Raw genomic sequence first — 19,257 nt, 5'->3', positions numbered from 1 at the left:
GACTTGGCGAATGGAAGTTGGCAGAACTTGTCTTTGGACACCCCGTTAAATAACGTTTGAGCGAGTCCCTTTCTCCTCTGAGCTTTTATTTCGGAAAAGATACCGTGAGAATGACAATCTTTTCTTTGACGACCTCATTGCTTCATCATAAGGATCCGCGTCAATAACCCCGGAAACAACAAAACTGGCTAGTTGTGGCCCGCACACAGCTGTGTTCCGTGCAGGTGAGGAACGCATCTAGCATATGGGAGGCGTTGTGGCTTCGGTCCACAGGGGCTCAAGCCGATAGCCTAAGGGCGAAGCTCAGGCCAACAAGCTCTAGCTGCTGCCTCATTCCGGGATGCTCCTGGCCCGGCCAGTGTGGGGGCGGGGAGGCCGAGGTAGTAATAACTGTCAAACCTCCGGCTTGGCGCCATTATTTAAATAGTACGTGCCGGTCTAGCAACTGTGCGTGCCCGGGGCGGGGCGGCGAGCTCCAGGAGCGGGGCGGAGGCCAGGGGCGGGGCGGGAAGGCTGAGGGGCGGGGCGGGGGCGGAGTCAAGGCAGCTAGAGGGGCGGGTCCAGCGCGGCCCCCGGCGAGCTTCACTGCGCTTGCGCTGACAGACGCAAGATGGCGGACAGTGCGGAACTAAAGGTAAAGCGCAGCTCGAATTCACTTCTAATATTCGGCCGCGGAGACGGCGCCGCTGGTGCCGGGGGGGATGGGTCGGACCCTGGGGGCGCCGCTCGGGCCGGGCTCCACCCGGGTCTGGAGTTGTAGACCGGAGAGGCGCTCCGGGCCTCAGTAGAGGGGGCCTGGCTGCGGCGGGCCGTGGGCCCCGGGTGCCTCGGGGGCGCTGACGGGTCGTCCCCGGCGTGTTATTGTTGTGGGCGCCTCTGGCGGGGGTGGCGGGGCGATGAGAGAGTGAGTCGGGACGTGGCGGTAGCTGCGGTCCCCGGAGCCCGGGTGCCTCACCTTGCAGCCCGCCTCCCCGCCCCCCCTCACGGGCAGCCGGGGGCTGGGGGGGGTAGGGTGCGCTTGGAAGCGGGGGATTGGGAAAACTGCCCCGCCGCCGCTTCCTCTTCCTCTTTCGCGGTCCCGGGCTCCTGTCAGGCGCTGCGCTCGGACCCCCGGGAACTTAGCTCCGGCCGCCCCGCCCCTCCGCGGCGCCCAGGCGCCCCCGCCCCGCTCGCAGCCGCTGCTCGCCTGTCAGTGGGTGCCGGGCCAGTGGGAAAGCGCGATCCTGGGGCGATCGGCTGGGGGACACGGGGGAGAAGCTCTTGGAAAGTTTAGCGAGCCCGGAGCCGGCGTTGGGGGTTCGGCTAAGGGGTTGCAAGGAGAGTCTGCCGGGGCGGGACGTTACTGTTTTCCTCTTGGTTCCGGGCCACCGGGGTGGGTAGGGGAGTAACCCCCTGGAAGAGTGTGCATTTGGGAGCGGTGGTAGCGATGCACCTCTCTACTCTCTTGCTGTTGCTGGTGTGGCGGGTGAGAGCAGTCTTGGGGGTCTCTGTACACACCATGATGGCGATGCTATAGCTGATGGAGGTGAATGGTTTGTGTTTATATCCCCCCGTTGCCTTTTGTTTGTTAGGGACATCTTGCTGGCCATGTTGATTTAAACGAAATTCTCCTCCCACCCCCCATCCTACTCCAACCTCCAATAAATAGAATGTTCCATCGTTCCTCTCAACTGTACCAATTACTCATGCCTCGCGAAATTAGATGAAAGGGTGCCCCCTTTCCCCCGCTTTTTCTCCCACCCCAATCTTTACCTGATGATGGCTTCTTTACCGAAGCAGATATACCACTACACAAGCAGTTGGGGGAGGGCTGGTGGAACCCTTATGATTGGATTGTGACAAATGGGGCTCCGCTTGAATAATTTTGGTTTAGTAGCAGGCAGTTCTTAACTAATGCATATTATTTAGAGGCTCTGAACACGGTATTCCCTTTTCTGGCTTCCTGTGTGCGAAGCAAACAGCTGGTTATATAGCCCAACAGAGAACAGTGGAGATTGGGCTATGCAAATTGTAAATCTTCAGGGGGATTTAGAAATTCTAATTATAATCAATAAAAATTACTAAATTTTTTATCCATTATGATGAGAAAACTTCTAGAATAAGCAGACCATTACATTTGTTTCTGGGCACTTTTGTGTGTGGAAAAGCCTCACTGGAAGATCCTTTTTCTCTAGTAACTTTGCAGTGTTAACATTCCAAGATTTTTGTATTAAGATCTTTGTACAAGATTTGAGTATTTGTTCTTTTAAGTTTACTTCTAATTACTAACTGGTTTAAAACAGAATATGTTGAGAGTTCCTTTTGTTTGTTTTTTAAAGATGGGTTTACTCTATAGCTCAGGTTGGCCTGGAACTCACTGTATAGACAGACCATTATGGCTTTGAACTTGCAGAGGTTCTGCAGCCTTTGTCTCTCTAGTGCTGAGATTAAAGGTATCCACCATTATGCCCTTTTTGGATTGTTTCATGTATCCCAATTTCAGACTATTGACTTCACCGAGAAAGACTCAGAAATTTGAAATTTTGGAGATAATCAACTTGCAATTAAAAACAAACAAACAAACAAACAAACAAACAAACAAGCTGGGTGATGGTGGCACATGCTTTTAATCCCAGCACTGGGGAGGCAGAGGCTGGAGGATCTCTGAGTTTAAAGCCAGCCTGGTCTACAGAGTGAGATCCAAGACAACCAGGACTACACAGAGAAACCCTCTCGAACCCCACCTCCCCAAATCCAAACTCAAAAAACCCAAGCAAACAAACAAACAAAAAAGAGCTCAAGTATGTGTGTTTTGTATTCTTTTAATAGTCACTGTGATGCTGTCATCTTTGTTGTTGTTGTTGTTGTTATTTGTTTTGATTTTTGAGACAGGGTTTCTCTGTAGCTTTAGCTGTCCTGGAACTCACTTTGTAGATCAGGCTGGCCTCAAACTCAGAGATCCACCTGTCTCTGCCTCTCTAGTGACAGGCCTGAGTGTTGTGGTCATCTTTGCCTCCTAATATTAATTTTATTAGGAGTCTATTTGAAAAAATAGCTAGCCACGTTTTTTTATTTAAGTGTCGTGGAGTAAGGTTGAAAAGCTTGTGGGAAAAGTACATGCATGCAGAGAGATGACCTTCTTTGTTCTTTCAGTTTTAAGAAAGTGCCTCAGGGGCCAGGTGGGTGGTTCAGAGCCTTTAATCCCAGCACTCAGGAGCCAGAGGCAGGTAGATCTCTGTGAGTTTGAGGCCACCTGGTCTACAGAGTTCCAGGACAGGGTTACATAGTTAAGACCCTGTCTCAAAAGAGAGAGAGAGAGAGAGAGAGAGAGAGAGAGAGAGAGAGAGAGAGAGAAAGAAAAGAAAGAAAAGAAAGTGCCTTTGGGGATAGATGAGATCCCTGGAGTGAGTCTTGTTAGGTAAAGTTTCTCCTTACACACACTGAACACTTAACGGGAAATGGTGTTTTTCTAAAACTGGTCTCCATTTTTTCACCATCTCTAAAATCTCCTTGAGAGTTTTCCAGAGGGCTTGTTTTCCACTTCTGTGTTTCTGTTAGTGTGTCATTGTATGTGCCTGGGACTTCGAGGAGCTGTGATAGATTACTTAGCTGGTGATAGCTGTGTGGTTAGGTTTACTGTTCTTTTTTGGGGAGTAGGAGAGGTGATAATAGAAGTGCCTACCATAGTAACTTAAGAATGCATATAATCTTTTTGTGCAGTGAAGTCTGGAAGATATTCCCTTCAGAAATAATTTTTCAGGGTGTGTGTGTGTGTGTGTGTGTGTGTGTGTGTGAGAGAGAGAGAGAGAGAGAGAGAGAGAGAGAGAGAGAGAGAAAGAAATTGATTGATTGATTTTTGGAGGTGAATATCATATAGTCTGATAAAATAGAGAAATCCAAATAATAAAATAATTAGAGGGAGAAAAACCCTAGGTTTTTGTTTTTTTTCTTTTAAATGGAAATACCTTACTAATAGGAGCCACTGAGCAAATACTGATTTTTTTTTTTTTCCTTATCCCAATTCACAACCCACATTTGACTGTGCTGTGGATTGTATTCATGACTATTTTCCTAATGGCCCTTTTAGTGAATCCTTTTAAATCTATAGTGATTCTGCAAAGATCAAATGGAAAAAACAGATCTGTATTCCCTGTAGGGATAGCACAAGTTTGAAGATATTGCCAGTATTACTAGATTGTGAGTTATAGATATCAAAATGAGTTCTCTGTGCACTTTGCTTATGAAAAGTTTAATTTTTCATTAGAGGAATACCCACAAGTGACTTCTGGGAGGCTGTGAAGGTGAAGGCACTTCAGGTGTGCAGACTTAGTGATCTTGTAGTGAGAACCTGACAGTTTGATTGCTCCTCTGACTTGTTTGTTTTTTACACAGTCTCTCTCTGTAGCTCTGGCTAGCCTGGGACTTGTTTTGTAGACCAGGCTGACCTCCAACTCACAGAGATCTGACTGCCTTTGCCTCTGGATTGCTGAGATTAACGATGTGTCACCATGCCTGGCTGTAGATCCTTTAAAAATACTCTTTTAGAGCCAGTGGTTAGGAACACTTAATCCCAGCACTCAGGAGGCAGAGCCAGGTGGATCTCTGTGAGTTCAAGGACAGCCTAGGCTACAGAGTGAGTTCCAGGAAAGGCTCAAAGCTACACAGAGAAACCCTGCCTTGAAAAACCAAAGAGGGGGGAGGACCAACCAACCAACCAAACAAACAAACAAAAAAACCCACTTAGATCGGTGGCACTTTGGAGGCAGAGGCAGGTGGATCTCTGAGTTCGAGGCCAGCCTGGTCTACAGAGCAAATTCCAGGACAGCCAGGGCTACACAGAGAAACTCTGTTTGGGGCGAGGGGGACAAAACAAAAACAATAACAACAAAAAACAGCCTCAGATAACAACAAAACACCCTAAGCCAGTGGTTCTCAACCCTCTTCATGCTTTAATACAGTCCTTTATGTTGTGGTGACCCCCAACCGTAAAATTATATCTTTGCTGCTTCATGAGTATAATATTGCTGCTGTTATGAATTTTAAAATTTAAATATCTGATGTGATATGCAGGATATCTGATATTCAACCCCTGTGAAAGGGTCATTTGACCCCCCAAAGGCATCTTAACCCACATGTTGAGAACTGCTGCCCTAAACTAAGAAAAAACAAACAACAATAACGAACAAAAATAATTATTTCTCTTATACAGACAGGGACTCACTTTGTAGTTCCTGATGGCCTGGAGTTGACAACCTCGCCTCAGTCTTCAGAATGCTGGGATCTCAGCTTGAGCCACCACACTCACCTTCCAAAACCATTATTTTTTCTTAACAAATGTTTTTTTGCATTAAAACTCAACGTAAGTTATATTGCTATTTTAACTCACAGGAAAGACAGTAGGAGGGAAGGATTCATTGCTTTCAAGGAGTAAATAAATAATGGAATCCAATGAGAAGGGAAACCATACTTTTTAAGGTATCTGCTGTGTAAGCGTATCAGTAAATTTTGTTGTCATATCTGTCTCTTTATTTTCAACAAATAACCACTTAGTTTTGATCTCTGTGGTGTAATTTGTCTGCTTTTATTTCACATAGAGGCAAGTAAATCTGACATTTTATTCATGGATTTGATTTTAATCTCTCTGACTTGCTTTGTGAAATGCTGCATTTAGATGGCTTTTGTTTTATGTCACTTCTTGGGAAGTGTATTTTAAAACAATTTGAAAAACACTTTAGTTTTTAAGTAGTTCATGTAATTGTTTTGAAATATTGCCGCCTTTTCCTTGGTGGTTTTCTCCGGATGAGTGCATTGTCTTTCTCTTCAATGAGTGCCTTGTAATCCCCTTTGATTGCAGTAGTGCTTAGTAGTGAGTCCATAGCTGATTAACCTTGGGTCTCTCCTGGTGAACTCCATCAGCATGCTGCTCCAGGGTTCATGCTGAGGCTTTTGATTCCAATGTAATTTGTACCCTTTCATGCTAGTAACTAGGAATAAGAAAATAAAGTGGTTTGTGGTTGTAGTGGGATGTAGGAAGAAATATCTGTTTCAGAAAGTAGAATTTTATAAGATGTAGCCTATTAAAAACTAAACAAAAACTTGCTTTTTTCACAGAATTGATGGTATTGTTTTCTTAAGTGTTCAGCTCTGTTACTAAGCATTTATTTTTTGAGATAGTAGTTTCATGTAGTCTCAGCTGGCCTTAAACTTTGTAGCTGAAGATGACCTTGAACTCCTGATGTTGCTTCTGTCTCCCAAGTTGATGACAGGCATAAGCCACTATGCTCTACTATCTTCTTCTGTTTGAAGAATATATTATCTTATTTGTGTACTTCTGTTCAGTTTATACTGCATCACATTATAGCCTTTGCTCTTTATGGTAGTTTTTCAGAAGGTAAGGAAGGAAACCTAGAAAAGGCAAATTTTAACAACACATTGTGGCAAGAACTTGCGTGTAGGTCTTTGGTTTCAAAGCTATTCTCTATAAGCCTCCCTAAAGATGCCAGGGCAGTACTGGAGGTGGGCAGGCACCTAGCTCACAAAGGAATTTTTTTTTGTACCCCCCCCCCCCAATGTTTCTCTGTGTAGTTTTGGTGCCTGTCCTGTAGATCAGGATGTCCTTGAACTCACAGAGATTCGCCTGGCTCTGCCTCCGTAGTGCTGGGATCAAAGGTGTGTGCCACCACAGCCCGGCCCTAAGCTGTCTTTTTTTTTAAAGACAAGGTTTCATGATATAGCTGTGGCTGGTCTGTAACTCGCTTTGTAGACCAGGCTAACCTTGATCTCATAAAGAGCCACCTGCCTTTGTCTCCACAGTGCTGGGATTAAAGGTGAATGCCATCATGTTTGGAGTTTGTTAGTTGGAATCATACAAATTAGTTTTCTTTTTTGCCTAAATGTTATGTCTATGCACAACGTTCATGCAGTATCCACAGAGGCCAGGAGAGGGCGTTGGATCCCCTGGAATTGGAGTTAACAGATAGTTGTGAGCCACTCACTGCCATGTGGGTGCTGGGGATAGAATTCTGGCTTCTGGAAGAGCAGCCACTGCTCTTAACTGTTGAACTATCTCTCCAAGCCCCCACTTTTTTGGATTTTGAAGCAATCTCACTATGTACCTAAGACTAACCTCTAACTAACTAAAGCATGCCAATTTTTGCAATTACTATTTTGCTTAGGAAACTGTCATAAAATACTAAAAAGAAGACAGAAAAATGGCACTTGTAATTCCAGCTCTCAGAAATACTGTGGTTAACATCTAGGCATCTATCCATTTAGACCTTCTGTAACTGTAGATGTGTCTATATTGTCACAAAAAGGGATCACAATATTAAAAATCGTTATTATTTATTTATTTTTTTTGAGACAGGGTCTCTGTTATGTAGGTCTGGCTGTCCTGGAACTTGCTGTGTAAAACAGGCCTTGAAACCTCAGAGATCCACCATGCCTGGCATATCTACTCAGCACACACACACACACACACACACACACACACACACACACACACATACACACAGTGTCACAAGTAGCCTGGATTGGCTTTAGATTCTCTGTGTAGTGTAAGATAACCTTGAATGCCTGATTCTTCTCTCCACCTCCCCAGTGTTGGAGTTATAAGGCGTGCCTGGTGTATGTTGTGCTGGGAATTGAACTCAAGCATCGTGAATATTAGACTGGCAGTTTATCACCTGAACTACATCCATAGCTTGTATTATTATTTTTTTTTTTTGGTAATTTGTTATTTTTGTGATAAGCCTTTCAGCTTTGTAGATATGGATCCAGGTTACTTTGTATTTTATCCTTATATTAACTCAACATTATATAACTGGTCTTTTGGTTGGGGAGGGGGCTGGGATTGAACCCTTGTGATTTTCATGCCTTGACAGATAGCTTTGTGTAAAACTTTGCAAATGTTCATTTTAACAGCACAGACTTTCAAGCTGCAGAGAGCAGTGTAGATAGATGCTTTTCTGATGCAGGTGTCCCAAGTGAAGAGAATGAGCAACTCTTAGCTTGTTTCTTATTTTATCTTCATTGTTCTTCTGTCTTATGTGTCAGGTAAGATTGCTAAATAATGTAAACAAACAATGCTTCTGAATCAGAACATTTGATAAAGAATGAACTTGATGATGATGTAGCATATTTAATTGATTTCAAGTACTTTGATGTTGGAAATTATATAAAGTAATCAAATATTGTGAGTTCTGTGTACTAGGTGTTTGTCAGTTTTAAATGGCATGTTGAAACTATTGAACATTAATATAGAGAAAGTAGAAAGGAGAACAACTTCCCATTTTTTAATGTGAAATCAGTGTTGCCATGGTTTTAAATTGGTAGGTAATGCTGTTTGGAGGAGCTGATTATGGAAAGGTTACATAGGCTGTGGAAATATTTTTCTATTTTAAGAAGAAACCTTTTTGGGTTACGGTAATTAATAAGTGCACATGTAAGTTATGAATGCTTTTTTCTTTTTTGAGGCTGTGTCACTGAGTAGTCCAGGCTAGTCTCAAATTCCAGATTCTCTTTGCTCAGCTTCCCGATTGCTGAGACTCCAGGTGTGTGCTACCACCCCATGTGGGAAGTTCATCTGTGGAATGGATTGTGTTCTAGAGTTGTTGATTTGCTCTTTGTTCATTCGCGTTCTTTCTGAGTAGGCGGCAAATTTTAAAGTGCTTAGTTGCTTTATCTATAAGTGTGAGTGATCTGGGATTGATGCTTTGACTTTTGATGAGTAGGTAGTGACTGACAGGAGACCCCTGGGGTAGGCAGAAGCAGAGAGCAATAGCTTGCACACAGTGCACAGCCCACTGTCAGGGCAGCCACTACACTGCCTGGTTGGGCCGGCTTGGGGCTTTCTCAGGATACAGCTCCTGTGCTTTGGTAATCTTGCTCTGCTTCTCCTGCGTGAAGAAGCACTCCCGAGCCCTCCGCTCTTGGTTTCAGTGTCTCATGTTAAGGCAGTCACTCACTCAGAGCCTTTTCCTCAGACATTTATGAAGAACCCATCCTTTCCCCCTGTGTTTTTTCAGATCGATCAAATAAAACAAGTGTAAACCTTTTGAACAGTCCAGATACTGACAGTGCTGGTGCAGGTGCACTTATATCTGAAAACATCACTTCCTTACCTTTCTTTCCTGCTGCTCTTGCTTTCAGTTTCTCTTGTTGGTTGCCATGTTAATTTCACACAAATAGTTCGGTCACCCTGTGACTCCCATCTATAAAAACTTTCAGTGGAGATGGGTGTGGTGACGCATGCCTTTAATCCCAGCACTTGGGAGACAGAGGCAGGTGGATCTCTTGAGTTCCAGACCAACCTGGGCTATATAGTGAGTTCTAGGATAATCAGGGCTATAGAGTCCCTGTCTTATTCCCCCTCCCCCGCTCATTCCCCTCCCACAAGTCCCCAAAGCAGGAAACAAAATACCTTCAGTGGCCGCCCATAGAACTGTCAGTCTTGGCTCTCTGGTTTGGTACTCAGGACTCTCTCCAGTTTAGCTTGAGTCCACTTGATGTGTGGTGTGCGTCCTCAGCTGCAGCAAAAGTCCAAAACTGAATAGCAGAGTTGTTCATTTGCTCTGTTGTGGCTAGTGTTCTGACACTGCCCAGGAGAACTGCTTAACAAATTATGTTCCTGGGCGTTCTTGCCAGGAAGCAGGCTGATGCCTGTTTCTGCTGCTATGACAATCTAAATTGGAAATGTTTCTAGACAGTGTCATATCTTTACTCTTTCCATGCTATTTTCTAGATTAACTGGAATAGTGTTAAGTCTGGGATAATTTTTTTGAGATTTACTTATTTATATGTATGAAAGTTTTGACTTCATGCATGTATATACATCATGTATGTACCTGTTGGATATCTTGTAACTGGGGTTGTGGGTGGTTGTGAGGTGCTGTGTGAGTGCTGGGAATTAAACCCAGATCTTCTGCAAGAGCAGCAAGTGCTCTTATTCTGACCCATCCTCTCCAGCCTCCAAGATAATTTATGAAGGACTCTTCTGAGATGAGTTTATACTATGTAGCTCAGGCTGGCCTGGAATCTACTGCCTCAGCCTACTTGAAAGCTGGGATTATTAGAGTAACACTCCTAGTTGTGTTTATGCATGTTTAGGTGAGTGGGGAAAATGGTAATGGAATCATCTGCAGTTTAATACCATATAAGTCACATATTTAAAGAGCTAAATTAATTGCTTTTTGTGTGTATTCTCCAAGTTGTACAATTATTCCTGTGGTCAGTTTCTCACCCTGGAAAGAAATTGTTCTTCGGTTGTAACAGCCATCTCCATGTTGCTTTGGCCTCAGTTACAGACAACTGCTGATCTGTAGTTTGTCTGTAGATTGGTCTATTTTGGTAGTTCATATGAATGGAGTTATATGATTTGTGACTACTTATGCCTGGCTTCTATTCATTTTTTTCTACTTGTGTTAAGTATGTATCTATAAATTTGTAATTTATTATATGTGTATTATCTGGATTAGAACAAAACTCTGCTTGTAGAAGGACCTTGTGTTTTAAAATGTATGTATAAGTACATAAATTGATCTGTATTGTACATGATAAATATAATTTACTTTCTTTTTTAAAAAATCATTTATTTTATTTTATGTGCATTGGTGTTTTGCGTGCATGTAAGTCTTAAGGATGCCGAATTTTGGAGTTACAGACAGTTGCTAACTGCGACATGGGTGCTGGGAACTGAACCTGGGTTCTCTGGAAGAGCAGTCAGTGCTCATAACCACTGAGCCATCTCTCTAGCCTTTTCTTTTCCTTTTCTTTTCTTTCCCTCCTCCTCCTCCTCCTCCTCCTCCTCCTCCTCCTCCTCCTCCTCTTCCTCCTCCTCCTCCTCTCTCTCTCTCTTTCTCTCTCTCTCTCTCTTTCAAGACAGGGTCTCTCAATAAATAAATTATTTAAAAAAGGGACAGGGTCTCAATAAATAATATATATAATGTATATGAGAGATAGGGTCTCTCTCTGTCTTGGAACTCAGATCTGTCTTTCCTCTGCTTCTGGAATGCTGGGCATACACCACTATACTCACAATATACTTTGATTTCTCAAAAAAAGTGTGTGTGTGTGTGTGTGTGTGTGTGTGTGTGTGTGTGTGTGTTTCTGTGACATGTCAAAAATGAGATATTTTAATTTATTTAATGCATAATGCAGTAAATATAATACTGTGTTTATAGAAGTTCATCTCCTCACTTCATTGCATATGTTAGATGTCCTTCTGGGGGTGTAACCTAGTGGCAGATTGTTGACCTAACATTTGAGTTATTTATTGACTTCAGCCCTGACTGCTGCAAAAGGAAAACAAAAAGTTCTTAAGCACCTGTTTTGGTTTCTTGAGATGAGATTTTATTGTGTATCCCAGGCGGGCCCATGAACTGATAGTAATCTTGCCTATTTCCCTCATGCTAGGACTATGAGGCTGGGTGTTTTTATACTTTTGTTATATTGTTGTTAAAAGTAATTCTCACTTTTCTTCTTTCTCTCTTTTCTCGGAATGGGAAGGGTGTGGGGGTGGTGGAGAGTTCTGGAAATCAAATCCAGGGCCTTGTGCATGCTTAAGCACATGTTCTACCACTGAGCTGCTTCTGTAACTGTACCACATTTACTGTAACTAATCCAGTATTAATGTTGGCATTGCATTTAAAATAGTTGTAACAAACAAAACAGGAAAGGGTGGTTGTGCTAAGGAGAAATGGAGTGTGGGCCCTTTATGAGGTTCTGGCAGTGCATGGCAAAGCACTTCTTCGTTTGAGTTTCTGAGTGTGAGCAAGCTTGTTTCTAGTTTCATGGCACAGAGCTTAAAATAGAACTTAACATGCTATCTTGTACTTTATGGTGATTTCAAGTTTTTTTTTTTTCCTAAAAAAAAAGTCATATGGGTCTATTCTTAAAGATTGGTAGGGTTTCAGAGTGAATATATAGTTTTTCTTTTCTTTTTTTTTTCCTTCTTCAAGACAGGGTTTCTCTGTGTAGTTCTAGCTGTCCTAGAACTCACTCTGTAGTCCAGACTAGCCTCGAACTCAAAGATCTGCCTGCCTCTGTCTCCTGAATGCTAGGATTAAAGACATGTACCACCACTGCCTGACTCTTTTAAATTTCAAAGTATCTCTCTAAAGGTTATTTAATTTTCCTGCTTTTAAGGTATTTTATTTATATTATAATATCTTTTTAGTTGACATGTAATTGCACATAATGTATGAGGTAAATGCTCTTCCAGTATTTTTTTAAAATCCTTGTGGCAGCGGTGACGGGCTTTGATCACTAGCACTCAGATGGCTGAGGCAGCCTAGTGTACATACGTAGTGATTTCCAGGCCAGCCAGGAATACACCTTCAAAACTAACTAACTAACTAACTAACTAACTAACTAACATAAAATAAAGTCATTGTTGTGGATTCCAGGCTCCTGCAGGTTACTCATGAGGAGGAATGGTCAGGCTTGGTGACACAAAGGACATGGCATGGGCAGCCGGAGGGGAGGTCTCCTGTGGCTCCTGGTCTCAGCTTCCAGCCCACATTTACCCCAGTGGTGTAGGCCTGTAGTGGAGTAGAACATCATGGTGGCAGGGGCTGGCCACCAGGAAACAGGGAGAGGAAGGGCCCCAGGACAAGGCACCCTTCAAAGGATCTCCTCTACTCCTAAGATTCCCACCAGTTTCCAAAGTAGTGCTGCCTGCCAGAGAACAAGCCTCCAAACAACAAGAGCCCATGGGGGACATGTCCTATTTAAACCATGACGTGCTTCTGGCTTAGACCTTGGCTTGTAGTGTGGTAGCTAGTATAAAAAGTATCTAACATTCTTCCAGTCATTTATGTGTTTGGATGTGTGAGTTACTAGAATATAATTTTGAGTGTCTGTATGATTACTTAAGCATGTATGTTTTATGATTATAAATGCAATGCATCAACCATTACCATCTCAGAGTTTGTTTCTCAGACTCCTGGTGTTTCCCTGGGAATCTCCAGGTCAAAACCATTTTTTCTGGTACTAGTTGAACATTGTTTGGTATGCTGACAATTATAACATCAGTGATTAATAAAGCTATTGTGACTTAGTATGATCAATACTGTGGTATGACTGTGTTATACTAATGGTGTATTTCTAATCATCAGACCCTTGGAATTGAAAAAAATAAATGCTTTACAAATAAAACAAGGGGTTGGGGATTTAGCTCAGTGGTAGAGCACTTGCCTAGCAAGCCCAAGGCCTGGGCCGGGTTCGATCCTCAGCTTAAAAAAAACAAACAAAAACTGGGCAGGCTATATGGCTTGGCAGTAGAGTGCTTGCCTAGGATGCCCAAGGTCCTGAGTTTGGTTCTGTGCTTGCTCGTGTGCGCTCTCTCTCTCTCTCTCTCTCTCTCTCTCTCTCTCTCTCACACACACACACACACACACACACACACACACACACACACACACACACGCAGAGTGAGGGATGTCAGGAAGAGTGACTGGTTACATTTAATGCCCTTGATGAGGCAATAAAACTTAAGTGATGTGTCTGTCATCTATTCCGCCTTTGCTTAGCTCCTAGAACATGCTGTTTGAAGTGCTTTTACTGATAGCAGGCCTGATGGTTAACTTAGGAAAGAACCTATGCAGTTGTTGAGCACAAATTAAACTCTGAGGCCTTTCTAAGTGGAATACTTTTTTTACTTGAAGTAATTGCTTGGCAAAGCATGGTTATATAGAATGGATATTTGGCATACATTTTCTTGAAAATAAAGTGAGCCTGTCACTACAAGGAAAACAACTGACAGTATTCATTGCTAATGATAAAATTTAAGCTCTCAGGGGGAAATTGAATTTTGGAAAACCACTACATTTGCCACTATGAGTTTGACAGATTCTGCACTCGACTCCTTTGATGAAGTTGGTGTGATATCAGTAACTGTGTTATGTTGAAGACAGTAGTGAGCAGCAACAATGTTTGAAGCAGTGTGCAACTTGGTGAACTCTGATTTGTTTTGACACTGGATTTCATGTAGCCTAGGCTAGTCTTGGACTGTGGATGTAGTCCATTCATCATGACCTTGAACTCCTGACCTTCCTAGGATTTCAGGTATGTGCCACCATACTCAGCTTAACTCAACCTTTTTTAAAAAACCAGTGCATGGTTTTATAGTCATATGTGAGTAAAAAGACCAATTGGAATAGAAGTTGGACCAATGAATTTTTGTTTGTGTTTTGAGATATGATTTCATGTAGCTCAAACTGGCTTTAAACTCAAATTGCAGTTGGTTTTGAACTTGATTTTGTTGTTGTCTTGAGAAAGGGTCTCAGGAATCCCAGGCTGGCCTCAAGTTCTCTATTCACTGAAGATGACCTCGAAAGTTCTGATCTTTCTGCTTTCACTTTTAAAGTACTAGGGTTATAGACATCTCCTACAATGCTTGGTTTATGTAGTGCTGGAAATTGAACCCAGGACCTCCCAGGGTTTCCTGCTAGGCAAACATTTAAACATTCTATCAATGAAGCTAGATTCCCAGCACTGACCTTTGCTTTCTGGTTCTCTTATTTGTACCTCCCAAGTGCTGGAATTACAAATGTGTACCATTGGACTTCAAAATGACTGGTTTTTTGAGATGGGGGTTTCTCTGTTTAGCCCTGGCTGTTCCTGTCCTGGGACTCGCTCTGTAGACCAAGCTGGCCTCCAACTTAGAGATCCACTGCCTCTGTCTTCCAAGTGCTGGGATTAAAGGAGTGCACCACCATACTTGGCCTTCAGAATGACTTTATTTATTTATTTATTTATTTACTTACTTACTTTTTTATTTTTGAATTGAAGATAAGAGATTCATTTCTTAAATCTGTACTATTTACTTTTTCAAGGGGTGACCAGACTAGCTGGTATGTTTGGGGTAAAGTTTCTGCCCTCTGGTAGCATGGGTAGGTTGCTCTGTCTAAATGCATCCTCCCTCAGGTGCTTAAGGAATATGCTGTGGGTTGAGGGCTGATAAATTCCATTTGACTTCCTATGAAATACCAGTCTCACCAATTTTGATCAATTAGACCAGAAGAAGGTCAACCAGAACTCATGGAGAAACTTAAATATATATTTTTGAAACACCAAACCAGTAGTGGCCCTGACAGTCAGTATTTTTTTGTTGTTATTGTTTAAGATTTATTTATTTATTATGTATACAGTGTTCTGCTTGCATGTAATCCTGCATGCCAGGAGAGGGCACCAGATCTTATTACAGATGGCTGTAAGACACCATGTGGTTGCTGGGATTTGAGCTCAAGACCTCTGAAAGAGCAGCCAGTGCTCTTAACCTCTGAGCCATCTCTCCAGCCCCCAGAATGACTTTTAATAAATAAGAAATATTCATTGTTATGGTTTCAGATTCTATATTGGAACAGTCTTTAAGAAATTGCCAGCTGGGCGTGGAGTTGGTTCTCTCTACCTTAACATGATTTCTGAGAATTGACCTCAGGTCAACAGATTTGTGCAGCAAGTACTTTACTGGCTTAGCAGTCTGACCAGTCCCCTCATTATTATTTCATATTTATTTTATTTTTAAGTGGGGGAGGGCACACAGGTATGCACTTGTGCTAGTGCAGGTGATTGTGCAAGCCAGAGGTGTGGGATCCCCTTGAGCTGGAGTTACAGGGAGTTGTGAGCTGTCAACATGGGTACTGGGAATTGATATTGGATCCTTTCTTAACTGCTAAGTGCTCTCTCAATTCCACTCATTACTGCTTATCTGTTTGTCTGTCTGTCTATTTATTTTGAGCCCAGGTTTCACTATGTATTTCTGGCTGTCTTGGAACTTGCTATGTATGTAGTCCAGGCTGGCCTTAAAATCAGAGAAGTGCCTGTCTCTATCTACCCAGTGTTGGGATTAAAAGCATGCCCTATTACTCTCGGCTTATTCAGTTTTAAATGATGATTTTTTTCCCTCTATTTTGCTGGACCTGGTGGTGTATGCCTCTAAATTATGCACTAAGGAGTCTTATCCAAGGGTAATTTTGAGTTCAAGATTAGCCTAAGCTATATAGTAAGACCCTCTCTCAAACTAAGAAATGTGTAAGCAAATACAGGTCTGTTGGCTAGTTTTATGTCAGCTTGACATAAGCCTAGAGCCATTTTGGAAGAGCGAACCTCAGTTGAGAAAATGTTCTAACTAGATTGGGCCTGTGGGTAAACTTGTAGTGCATTTCCTTGATTGATGACTGATGTGAGAAGGCCCAGCCTACAGTGGATGGTGCCACCCCTGGGTCTTGGGTACTGTGGTAATAAAAGAAAGGTAGCTGAACAAGCCATGAGGAACAAGCCAGTAAGCAGCACTCCTCCATGGTCTCTATATCAGTTCCTACCTCTAGGTTCCTGCCTTGTTTGAGTTCCTGTGCTGACTACCCTCAGTGATGGACTGTTACCTCAAAGTGTAAGATGAAATAAACCTTTTCTTTCTTTGGAGCTGCTTTTTGGTCATGATGTTTTTTCACAGCCACAGAGACACCAGTTAAGACAAAGTCCAATATTTTCTATTTGATTTATAATCAGTAGGTTTTTCTTTTTCCTTTTTGTATAGTCCTGGGATTCAAACCCAGGGCCTCTTCCATGATAGTCAAAAAGCTCTACCATTGAGCTTCAGCTCAAACCCTAGTAACACAATTGATAGGTTCAACACAAAGGGGAGGGCATAGTCTCCATTTTCAAGAATATAAAAACTAGAAACTTAAAATTTTTTGAAAAGAATATGAAGAGGCATACTTCAGAAGTTTCTAGTTTAAAATGAGACTGTCCTTTTTACTTTGTTCTTGACATTTTTTTAAATAGTTTAAAAAGACAAGAACAGGTCACTTATAGAAAAGACATCTATTAACAAGTTAGCCAACCCATAGCTGCTGAGTGATGGCCTGTGTCCCTGCAGCCAATGTACTGAATGAATGTGCTGGAAGTGCATTCATGGTATGGGATATATAGATATATAGATAGGTATAGGTATAGGTATGTTTATTAGGTTATGTCTCAACCCTGCATTGCTTTTTTTCAATGGACATAGATGAAAATTGTATAGACAAATGAACAGTCTGTAAGATGTGCTTTAACCTGAGTTAATTTCCTCTCTAGCATGGCTTAGCTCTTAGCAAATATATCTGTGATTGATTAACAACTTACATATTTGTTTTAGTTTTTCTCCCTTTGGGGATGAAAGCCAAACATAGGCTATACAATTGTGTGTGTTTACATTTTTGTCTATACTTTTCCCCCCCTACTCTTTGACAACTTCATACAGGTATATAATACATTTGGGCCACCCTACCCCATCTACACTTTTCAGGGTTATGGTCACCCTACCCCATCTACACATCTAGGGTGGTATCTGAAAGACTCTGTTCAGTTTTTTGTTTTGTTTTTTGTTTTTGTTGGTAGGATTTTAAGACAACCAGATGTGGTGGCACATGTCTGTAACCCTAGCACTTGAGTGGTTGAGAAAGGAGGATTGTCATAAGTTTGGGGTCAGCCTAGTCTCCATAGGGAGTCTAAGGCCAGCCTGGGCTACATAGCAAGACACTGTCTTAAAAAGACTGGAAAAGAAACATTGGTCCAAATGTCCTTCTAATAAGATTTCAAAATACTGTAGCCTCTTAAGGGTAAAAGACTTTTTAAAGAGGTGTATAGTGGCAGGAGAGATGATTCAGCTGTTAAATCATTGACATCATCAGACTTTACTAGAAAGAGCATTGAGAACATTGAGAGACATGTCTTGGAGAAAGAATCTCTTTCCTTTTTCCCTTTTTCTCCCTCCCTTCCATCTGTCTACTTTTTAATATTTTTAAAACAGGTGCTTACTCTGTAGCCTAGACTATCCTAGAATTCACTGTGTGGCCCACACTGGCCTAAAACTGGTGACAGTCCTCGTTTCCTCAGCATCCAAAGTTCTGGGATTAAAGGCATGAGGAACCATTCCTAGCTAGAGAAAACCTGTACAAAGTGTCACAGATATTTGGGAAGAGATCATGTGGATGTGAATTAAAGTGGTGGTGGGCTCTATTAAGGACTTGGTGGATGCAGGAGAGAAGGAAGGAGCAGGGTGGTGCACTGGGAAGTGGTTAGGTGATGCAAGACTTGGGAGGTTGGCAATGGGTTTGGACATGTTGACTTGTGTATATCTGGCTCATAAAGGAGAGGTGCTTAGGAGGAGATGCAAGAGTTATTAGTGATAGCATTTTCAAATCATGAGGCAGTGAGTTCACCCAAGATTAGGTTGAATGGAAGTAGGGTCAATAATTCTGAGGAGGGGCCGTTAAGCTGGCTCAGTGGGTAAGGGCACCTGCCATCCAGCTTGAAGATTTGAGATTGACACCCAGGACCTACATGCTAGAAGGAGAGAACCAACCCTTTGCCCCTTTATTTTGAGACAGAGTCTCTCTATGCAGCCCTGGGTGTCCTATAGCTCACTATATAGACCTGACTGTCCTCAAGCTCACAGAGATCCTACGTCCGTGTCTCTCTCTCTCTCTCTCTCTCTCTCTCTCTCTCTCTCTCTGCCTCCCATGTGCTGGGGTTAAAAGTGTGCTGAGAGAACCAACTCTTGAAAGTTATCCTCTAACCTCTACGAGTGTTTCCCCTTCCAATAAATAATAAAAAAAGAATGTCCACTGAATGTTGACCTACTTCTCCATGTACACACATGGGCAAGTATATCTGCACAGATGTGCATGCACACAGAAACTATATTGTTGGTGGAAAGTTTGTATTCTTTCTAGAGGTATTAAAATTACTAGTGCCTCTAGTTGTTAGCATTATTGGAGCATTGTTGGACTTGAGGTCTGACTCTGGAGTCTGAGTTCACACACTTCTAACTCTAGCTTCAAGTAGGTTCTGCCACTACTTTGAAGTAGTTCTGATACAGGCCTTCCAGGCTTTTCCTTCATCTGAGTTCTGGGATCCAGACTGAGGCCTGCAATTTAAAGACCTTATGTAGTTATAGAATACACTCTTTTTCTTACTTTTTTGATGCATTGAAAGTTCTCCTGTTTAGGCTTCTTATCCTTCTCTTAGCTGTACAGTTTCTTTTAGTTGCTTGTCTGAAACATGTTAGGTGAGCTAGTGTCTCCAGTTGCAAGTGCAGTATGTTTGTTTAGGTTGGGGGAAGATTGGGAGGTAGCAAGGGTTTTTCTGAGTTGGGTAGATGCAAGGTTTCTTAAACCCTGGTTAACATGTATGATATACCACTCCAAGCCCCATTTGTTCGTTTGTTTCTTTTCTTTTTTTGAGGGGGGGAAGTTTTGAGACAGTCTTGCTGTGTAGTCCAGGCTGGTCTTG

At 42.4% G+C, this 19,257-nt stretch overlaps 1 protein-coding gene across 1 annotated transcript in view; it reads left to right on the top strand.

The window, feature by feature from the left end:
• The first annotated feature begins 590 nt into the window (after nt 1–590).
• The window catches only part of Pias1 (protein inhibitor of activated STAT 1), a 119,555-nt gene continuing 100,888 nt past the window's right edge, over nt 591–19,257 (top strand). The window contains exon 1 of the mRNA XM_036192707.1: nt 591–634. Within this exon, the coding sequence (XP_036048600.1) occupies nt 611–634 (24 nt within the window). The 5' untranslated portion in view covers nt 591–610. The remainder of the gene's footprint in view (nt 635–19,257) is intronic.

The sequence above is a fragment of the Onychomys torridus genome, chromosome 7, assembly GCF_903995425.1.
Source record: "Onychomys torridus chromosome 7, mOncTor1.1, whole genome shotgun sequence".
NCBI lineage: Eukaryota > Metazoa > Chordata > Mammalia > Rodentia > Cricetidae > Onychomys > Onychomys torridus.
This window is presented reverse-complemented; position numbering and strand designations above follow the sequence as displayed.